At 38.0% G+C, this 9756-nt stretch overlaps 1 protein-coding gene across 3 annotated transcripts; it reads left to right on the plus strand.

Annotated features, from left to right (window-relative positions):
* Positions 1 to 66: 66 nt before the first annotated feature.
* Positions 67 to 5786, plus strand: LOC135598684 (ultraviolet-B receptor UVR8-like). Of its 3 annotated transcripts, XM_065092876.1 has the most exons (7): positions 67 to 379; positions 2001 to 2217; positions 2710 to 3022; positions 3418 to 3904; positions 4379 to 4518; positions 4596 to 4681; positions 5514 to 5786. In XM_065092876.1, exons 1-4 carry the CDS (start codon positions 99 to 101, stop codon positions 3894 to 3896), a joined length of 1290 nt encoding a protein of 429 aa, XP_064948948.1. In that variant the 5' UTR covers positions 67 to 98; the 3' UTR covers positions 3897 to 3904; positions 4379 to 4518; positions 4596 to 4681; positions 5514 to 5786. The 3 variants fall into 3 exon arrangements, with proteins under 3 accessions (XP_064948948.1, XP_064948947.1, XP_064948946.1); XM_065092875.1 differs by having other exon boundaries at positions 4375 to 4681; XM_065092874.1 differs by having other exon boundaries at positions 4379 to 4681.
* Positions 5787 to 9756: the final 3970 nt, after the last annotated feature.

A 9756-nucleotide genomic window follows, 5' to 3' on the forward strand; every position in this document is an offset into this window, starting at 1 on the left:
ACTTTCGGTAACGGGTTTGCCAACATCCGACCCGTTTGGGTCGCGAGTGAAGAGTTGGTTCGGAGAACGCGTGCGAGTGGCGTTCGCCGTTGCGGCGCATGTGGAAAGTAAGCCGTCTTAGCACTCTCTTCCCCCTTCGCGGCGGGGCGTGGAGGGCCGCCTCGGTCTGGAGCTTCGGGGACAACAGCAATGGCGCCTTGGGCCTCTCTGCGCCGCTCGCCGACGCCTACGAGCCCACCAGGGTGCCGTCCATCCCGTCCGACGTCGCCGCCGTCGCCGCGGGTCATTACCACTCCCTCGCCGTCACCGCTTCCGGGGAAGTCTGGGCGTGGGGTCGCAACGAGGAGGGTCAGATTGGAAGACACGCCACTGCCCCAAGGTTCAAACCTGCTCCCCTTTACCTCGATTAAATGCCCTTCTTTTAATGCCTTGGTTGCGATCTATTGGCGGTGGTTATTGTATGGGCCCTCATCTAATTCAAAGGTTTCTCCTTTGTCTTATTTGTAACCTTTTTTCTCCTATATTTGACGATAATATGATCTGGAAGATTCCTGACTTTCTAATGATTCATGAATGTTCGTAGATTTTATGTTACTGGTTATGTTCTTGCGGAGATTGATCACAAGCGTACTGCTTTTATATTATATGCATTTCGAATCTTGGAGACACTACATGAAGAATTAGACTTTTCGCCCCAATAACTTTAAACCTTCCGTTTGATTCCTATAGTATGGCCGATCAGATGTGGCAATTCTTGAACCAAACTTGTCAAGAATAAGTCGGGTTTTGAATGATCCAGTTTGATACTCAGGTAGGTCCTGGGTCACCAGAACTTGAAATAAATACTAATTGGTGAGGGCTTACCATCTGAACCAAACATGTCAATGTGATCGATATTGATTACAATTTGACCTCTGTTGTTTTAAAATGAAATTATTGATAAACTGAAGGCATGTGTGAAAATGACTGGATGAGAAAAAACGGAAGTGGGATTTCAGGTTTTAGAGGTTCCACTGTTTCTATTTCATGGATGTCTTGATGTCAGTGAAGCTCAACCCTTTCTGACTTACAGGAAATTCCTCTCTGATCATATTGTGTGGACCCTTCAACCATGTGACACAACAAGAATCCTACAGTAAATTTATTACAAGATTGTTGTGGTGCCACCTGTTGATGCCAAGCACCCTTTTTGTTGGCTCAATTCAGGTTGTTCATATGTTTTTTCTTTTTCACCTAATGATTGAAACTGTTTAATTTTAGTAATTGTGATTTATGTTGTAGTGACATGATTTCTGAGATTTTTTTAGAGGTTTACACTGTAGGTTATGCTATTACAATTTATGGTGCTTCATTATGTTTTACAAGTGGTTCTGGTTGATATTCAAAACATGTATCTCAGTTTTAACTACTATTTAAATGGGTTGAGTTAAACAAAGTGACTTTTCAGATAGCTTTTGGGGTTGTATATTCGACTCCATAACAAGTTTGACATTAATCCTGGTTTGTCCTTTTACCTCCGTAACAAGTTTGACGTTAATTCTGGATCTAATCCTAGATTTTACCAAAGAGACTTCACTAGGAACAATGAGAAAGAGATCTGAATGCTCTTATTTAACTAGAGATGTTGCCTGACATAGAGCTCAATGGCAGGAAAATATTATGCAACCGACCCATAGTTGGGACATAACGGCTTCTTGTTGTTGTTCTTAGGAGAAAAATGTTCCATGTACTTCTATCAAATAAGCAACCCGGAGATTCTTACAGCTAAGAGTATTTTTTTAGCTCAATAACAGGAGATTGTAATATAAAAAGTAAATAACCCAACTCTATTTAGTACATAAAATTCCAGTTCGATTGCTGTTTCTTTTTGAAAGTAGAAATAGTGTCACTTGTTCATGTTTATTTTTTTCTTTGAAATAGCTTTAGAGGAATTTCAAGGAAGTGATAACTAACAAGGCGTTGTTTCATCTTCGGTGTTCTTGTGACCTCGTGGATGGCAGAGCCACATGGAATAAACCAGAAAAGGTGATAGGCCTGGATCATGTGAGGGTTGAAGCTGCTTTTGCATCTGGTGTTACTTCTGCAGCCATTGATGATGATGGTTCTTTATGGGTGTGGGGAAGATCCAAGCGTGGCCAACTTGGTCTTGGCAACCGAGTGACAGAAGCTACCAAACCTACTAAGGTTCAAGCACTTGCAGATCATCAAATAGTGAAGGTGCTTAACTTTACAATTCAGAAATAAAGAGAAGCAAATGGACCAAACTAAATTAGAAATGCTATTGGCTAGAACCTGTTAAAAAATATTTTGTAAATAAGTTAATCAGATTATGAGATTATGTGGAACTTCAGAATCTGTCTTTTAATTTGAAATCACTTTAATAGAACTAAAAAAATTGTGGAATAGATACAAGGGTAACATCAGAAAATTGCAAACTTCCCCAAATTTCCTTTTCTCTTTAACATACTTTCTTGTTACTGGGTCTTGATAGATCACTAATTTGTCGTGTTTGCACAATTTATCACAGTACATCAAACTGACTGCTAGTATATCATAACATGCCGTCATCCTATAATACATAGTCTACATAATGTGAATTTCTGGCATGAACAAAAGCTCAACACTCTCTCCTTATTATGTAAGCATGTCTCTTTACTTTTTAGTTTTGCCACTTCTTTATTACATTATTTTTTCATTGCCACTAAACAGGTATCATTTGGATGGGGACATGCATTGGCGTTAACTAAAGATGGAAAACTATTTGGTTGGGGTTATGCAGCGGATGGAAGATTAGGTCAAATGGAACAAAAGCTAGATTCACCACAGACACAACCCTTGGAATTTGATAAATCATTGGAAAGTTTGACGCCTATGCTAGATGTAGTGGAAAAGCTAGTGGCAGAAAAAATTGAGAAAGAGAAGAATATGACCATTATCTGGGAGCCATGTGAAGTTCTGGAAGTCAGTTGTCTCAATGTCTCTGATATGGCTTGTGGACTTGACCATTCGTTAGTGCTCTGCAGTGAGTCCTTACTTTTTTGTTAGATGGTCCATCCAATTCTCATCAATTACCTTAAAAAGTAGTTCTCCTATATTTTATTCTTACTAGATGGTCTATTCAAGCCTCACCAACAACCTTAAAAACTAGTTCTCCTTCAATATTAAACTTGTTTGTGGTTATCCTTTTTCTTCTTGATATTGTCTCTTTTGTTACCTCGAACATATAACATATTCATGCAATTGCAGATAAAATAGGTCGTGTTAAAAAATCTGGAATTTTTGGGTTGATACATTAGGAGAGCAGTTGACATATTTATGTAACTTAATCAAAAGGAAAAAAATAATTGATAATCTAGATGTAAATATAGTGCCATCACTTGCTGGACTTGTTCCTTATTATATCATTTTTTGTCTCAGGCAGTGGCACTGTATTAAGCAGTGGAGACAATCTATATGGTCAGTTAGGGAGAAACACGTATGGATCTATGCTCCCGGTAGGCTTAAATGCCCATGCACTCTCTGTATCAGCAGGACTTGGTCACTCTCTTGTCCTGTGTCAGATTCCATCTGAGGACAGAGAAGAGGTGAACGCTGTGCTCTCATGGGGATGGAATCAGAGCCACCAGCTTGGGCGCGAAGGGCGAGAAGATATGCCTGGGATAGTTGAAGCTCTTAGTGGAGAAAAGCCAACATCACTTTCAGCTGGACGTGTGCATTCAATTGCTCTTACTTCAAAGAAGGAGCTATGGGCATGGGGCTCGGGCAGAAATGGCCGACTTGGATTGGGAAGCTCAATGGATGAGATGGAACCAGCACTTGTAGAGTCTTTGGTAGGTTTGGAAGTCTTACAAGCAGTGGCAGGCTTTGATCATAATCTTCTACTGGTTGTTGATTAGTCCTTACAGTAAGTATTCATTGCTTTATTCGTCCTGAACTGATATCCAGTGTGCTTTTATCATGCTCTCTTAGCTGGTAAAAAAGAAAACTAATTATAATGCTGGAATGACTGCTAAATAAATGTGTGCTTTAGATGTTCTATCAGACATTGAAACAAACTGTTTTATACATGTCTGGTAAAGATTTGTTAGAAGTTTAAAGTAATTTTGCAACAGAAATGGGATAGCTCAAAACAATCTGAAAAAGAAGGGAAAGGAAAAGATAGTTATTCTTACATGTGTCATAATAATCAAGGGAGGAAAAGATGGAACAATTTTCCAAACTCATAATCTTGAGGCATTTTTTTTAGAACAGTTTGATTGGCTTTGCAATCTCTTCTGCTATTACATGTGGAGAAGCTGGCCACTGGGTTGGTTGTTCTCATCTTTTGATTCTCGTGTACATTATGTAATTTACTTGGGGCTTCTTTCTTATGAGGCAGCTTAAAACATGATGAAGCAACAACTTAGTAGCTTCATGCAAGATTCCATCATGTGTGAATGTGCATCTATGGTTGAGGTGATGACCCGGTGCCTGCTCCCGGTATATAATGGGTGCAGGCATGGAGCTACAGACTAAAGGGTAAGTAATGCGTATCCAGAATCTTGTCAGCTGCATATTCAGTGATATGGAGGAGGAATTATTTGTCTGTTTTCCAGCATATATCCAGTCAGATTCAGAAGCCAAGTCAATACAATCCTTTTAGCAGCAATCTCCAGAAGGAGCAAGATGGATTGATCAACCAGTTAAGCAAACAAATATTTTATGTTTTATCACCTGCTTGTTTGTTGATTTCATGAATGTTTTAGACTATCAGCCTTCTTAGCAGATGAGATATGTTTATTAGTCCAAAGTGGTTGAAGGGATCATGTATTATTATAAGGACAAATCTGTAAGAACAATTTGATGTCATTAACTTGTTCCAATGCTATAACGGAAGCTAAACGATTATTTATTTCTCTATGTGCATGAAAGTGCTGCATTTGGTATGCTGGAGTAGGCCAAATTCTATATGGACAATATATGCCCCAAATTATGTAATCATACACCAGTCCCTGTTGCTTCGAATGCCCTGCATATATTGTCCATATAGATGCAGAATCATGCTTTTGCTTCATTCCTAGTGACAAAGACAGAATCATGCATTTTGTTGCCTTATAATTATTGAAATTCTGTTATGGATATGAAGCAAAAGCTAAATCTAGTCTTTAACTGACAATTACTTTTGTGTGGCCAATGCTTCAAGAGTAGGTAGACTAAGAAATACAGGAGTAATTAGGTGTAGTTTATACTGAGGGGATAATGAGGAAAAACCATTTATAGTTGGTTGAGATGGGAGAAAATGTCAGAAGAGATAAACTCTTCCCAAACAATAAAATAAGAAAATCTGGTAGCTCTTGGCTTGACTAATGATATTAACATCAATAGAAATCATTTTCCAGTGTAAGATCCATGTAGTTAACTCCAAGTTATTAAGCTGTTGTTGTAGTTAAAGTGTTTTCAATGTATGAATTGATTTGTAAAAGCTATTGTCATTCTCGGTGGTAATCATTTGCATTTTGTTTATAAAACTGCAGATTCCAGATACAAAATCAATAAATATGTTTGAGCATGAAAGATGCTTGATGGGGTGACTAATGCCAGTCCATGTGAGTTGAATTGCTTGTTGGTCTTATTGTATGATCCTCCTGTATTTTGTGCTTGAACATTTGCACACTGGTTTCGTTTTGATTTGTTACTTTTAAGGATTTTTACTGGTTGATAAACTCTGGCTTATGTAATTCTAGATGTTTGAAAATGACCATTTGGTAGACAGATTTTGGAGTTCATTGCTTGTTGACTTTGGTGTACTTTCATGTTTGGAGTTTGCACCATGCCTTGCCCTACATGTGTGGTTATGATTTTATGGTTGTGTAGGTGCTTTTGCTTTCTGCATGCAGTTCCCAGCAGAGGATATAGTTACTTATTAGCCCTGATAAGCTCAATTAGATTACAAGATGGCATCATGTGAATATAACACTTTAATAATGGTGAGAATGTTTGGATAATGCCAAGGGAACTTAGTGAGATATTTGTTGCACTGGGGAGGATCTCTGTATAAGGTGTGAAGAAACAGTTCTAGGAATAGAGAAATAATATATATACCATGAGTTTAGTATCAGAAACAAACCAGACAAGGAGATGACAGGTCCCAAGTGGGATTCTCGAGTGACAACTCTTATTCTTTGTGACTGAACTTTTATTCTTGACAACACTCTGGCAATGGGAATCCACTTGCAGATACTGCCACTTGTTAGTATAAACATTGATGTGAAACTTGCATCTCCATGATTCCAAGAACAGCTGTTCTTCTGTGTTGTTGGTTTTCTGCTTTGGCCTCTCACCTTAAAACATTGCATTCCTTTCCTTTCTGAAGATCTGTGTGTTTAGGTAACTTCTGTAGTTGATTCTGAATGCTGTAATCACTTCAATGATTCTGTATGAGTGTCACATGCTGCATGCTGCATTGCTTTTCCACAAGCAGCCAAGCTGCTACTTTTCTGTATATATTCAGTTCTTATAGTGCAAATTAGTTTGTACATGAATTAAATGACTGCCATCAATATTGTTTTAGTTTATAGCAATACCAACTGAAGTAGAAATCAAAATCTACAGCTAAAGCAGGGCAAAGAGCATGTCCATAGCTTTCTGTGTTTGAAGCTCTTCTAAGTCAATTAGTGCAGCTAATAACTTTGTGCCGATAATGATTACCACAACCTAAAACTTGTTATAAAATTTTTGCTTAATTTATTTCATAGAAAATAAAAAAATTTCTGCTTAATTACTTGCTATATTATCTCTTTTAGATTTCTTCTTGTTTAGTTGCGATTGCTTGGTTTAGTTTAGACTGTAATTGTTTGATTATTTTTGTGTGGTGATCAAAACATAGTAATTTTATTCAAAAATATTATAATTGCTTTGTTTTGACATTTGATACGATTGACTTGATGAAAAATTATATTTTAATATTTTAGGAAAAAATATGAGATTTTTTTCTAAAAAACCGGCCAATATTTGTTTCCCGTAATGAATCCATTGAGAGAGAGATGAGAGAGAGAGAGAGAGAGAGAAGGCGTGGCGTGGTAATGGAGTGCAGCGGTGTGTACGGGGCCCAGTAAATGAGGTGCTCACGTCTCCCATGTCTCCACGCAAGTGCACGTGCCGTGTCTCCTGCCAGCCTGCACACGTGTGCGACTTGTCACCGTCACATCCTCTATTCTCCCACGAGTCTCGTGCGGTGTGGGAATGTCCACGTACGCCACCACACAATTCAATCCATGTGAGACCACTACATAATACCCTCCACCATCACCCATATAACCTTGTTGTTACATCACACACAACCAATAGCAATTACCATTTGTTTATTTATTTTATGAAATTTTTATTTTGTAAATCATCTTAATCAAATATATCACTTAAACCTGAGTCAAAAACACACACACACTTTCATCATCAAAGAAAATGATTGCTTTCCTTGTACCACATTATCTTATCTATATTATCATCAAGTAAAGGCAAATGATCAACCAAAACAAAAAATTCAAATATAATTGTGCATCAAGGCTTCACAAGAAACCATGGCAGTCTTGAATGATGTGTCTTACAATCCATTGCATGCATATAGTGTGACCACTTTGTGTCGGAAGGCTCATCAAGTAGTCCTTTGGTGAAATGATTTTATTGTTAAACTTGTTTACATTGAATTGGTATATAAAGTTGTCTCATTTTTCAGATGTGACAAACCATGAAATGATAAATCATGTCAGAAAATATGAGTCATATTTAATATAATTGTTGATAGAAGAAAGGGGATCATACCCTGATTGTATGAATGAATTGAAGTAAAAAAAAAAAAAGAAAGAAGAATAAAAATAAATTCTTTTAGCTATAATATCTTCATTTTATAGTTCTCAATTTCATCTCTGTCTAAATTCATTAAGGTTTTCCTAGTTATAATGTATGTATGTATGTATGTAAATGTGTATATGGATTTGAGTCCTTTTGTCATATGATTTCTTAATTTGTGTCCAACATCTGCAAAATATTTTTACATTTTCTATATTCTTAGATTCTATGTGTTCATACTATCATCCTACATACTCAAGTTTACCATACATCATAACCATACTTAATGAAGATGATGTTTATACCTGTTAATTGACCTTCTACATTAAATACTAATTTATGCTTAGTATGCTTCTACAATCCAGGGTTTAAATTTATGTCTGGCAAAAGATCAGTGATTCAGCTTCTCCTCTTTATGTTAATGTTATTTCAATAGGTGATGATTTGTAATGACAGTGGATCCAATGGGTACTATATGTATTTAGGTGCTTGACATCTTAGCATGATGACTTTTCTAAAGAAATCAACATTATTATTTCTAACATTAGCCTCTATTAGTTTGCTTAATAAGATGTCAAGTGTCAGTATACATATTCCACCTTTTACCATTGATCAGATCATAGAATAAACACTACAGAAGCTGGAGGATTAACTTAATACAATAGATAACATCAGTGAAACCTTATTGCAATGACTTGATTCACTTAATTACCAGGGGAAAAATTTATTTTTCTGAAGTGCATATATCAGCATGTTTTGCCACATCAATGGGTTATAGACCTTGTATTACACAGAGGTAGATGAACATGGAATGAAGCCATTCATATTTTTCTCTCTCTAGATCATTTGATCAGGATCGTTTTGTGATGGTGCATGAACACTTCGGACCAAAGTGCCCAAAAAGTGAGGGCCTGTGCCTGCATTCTGTGGCACATCCTCTCTGATGCTTCACCTGCCAAACCCATACCCCCCCATCTTCTCATCTTCTCTCTCTCTCTCTCTCTCTCTCTCTCTCTCTCTCTCTTAACCCTATATCCCACCCCCCTACCACGCCTGTCGTCAACAAACCCCCATCCACGCTACCACAGCATCTCTCTCTCTCTCTCTCTCTCTCTCTCTCATATTGCACTTACTCATGTCAGAGACATTAAGCATTTCCCCTTCCATTACAAGTAGTTCCCTTCACAGACTTGTGCTTGCTCAGATTCCCTCCTAACAAAAGTTTGCAATACTCTCTCTCTCTCTCTCTGTCTCTCGCTCTCTCTGTGAAAAGATATCTTTTTTCTGCATTATAGCCTTCTACAATCGCCATGCAAATCTGCTATTAGATTTGGTCGTCTTTAGCTGGGAAGCAGGAAGTGTATATATTAATGCCTCACTAATACAGCCTGCTACGTACAAAAACCATGTAAATCCGCCATTATACATGGTCCTCTTCAGGCGGGAAACATCGAGTGTATGAGGGTAACATATCAAGACACAGAAAGACTTGAACCTGCATATAAGCACACTGATTGGTTTGTTCCATCCGCTGCCAGCAGCTGTGGGATGGTGACATGGTTCCCAGGGAGCTACTGCTTACCTAAGAGCCTAAGGCCTGTTGACAGAGCTACTATATGGCTATCAAGCTACTTCACTTCGAACAACAATGATATATATGAGATCACATGGCTTCGAAAGAGTCCATGGTACCCCTGACATGAGATGCATTGGTCTCCATGTTATTGTTTGTCCTTGCTGAGCTCAATGCATGCTCCATGGTTTTCACTTGGATCCTCTCAATGATCACCCGTTCGTGTACTGTCCCAAGTTAGAGAGAGAGAGAGAGAGAGGAAGATTAGGGTTTTCTTCTTGAACAAGGAAAGGTTGGGTGTGTGATTGATCTCTTGCTGGTATATGCCCAAAGACATTGATGAAAGAATTACCTGAGGC

Source organism: Musa acuminata, chromosome BXJ2-1 (genome assembly GCF_036884655.1).
Source record: "Musa acuminata AAA Group cultivar baxijiao chromosome BXJ2-1, Cavendish_Baxijiao_AAA, whole genome shotgun sequence".
NCBI lineage: Eukaryota > Viridiplantae > Streptophyta > Magnoliopsida > Zingiberales > Musaceae > Musa > Musa acuminata.

Coding starts and splice junctions, on each gene's coding strand:
- LOC135598684 (XM_065092875.1), top strand. CDS start 99: ATGTGGAAAGTAAGCCGTCTTAGCACTCTCTTCCCCCTTCGCGGCGGG. Junction 2,218..2,709: donor CAGATCATCAAATAGTGAAG/GTGCTTAACTTT, acceptor GCCACTAAACAG/GTATCATTTGGATGGGGACA. Junction 3,023..3,417: donor CCATTCGTTAGTGCTCTGCA/GTGAGTCCTTAC, acceptor TTTTTGTCTCAG/GCAGTGGCACTGTATTAAGC.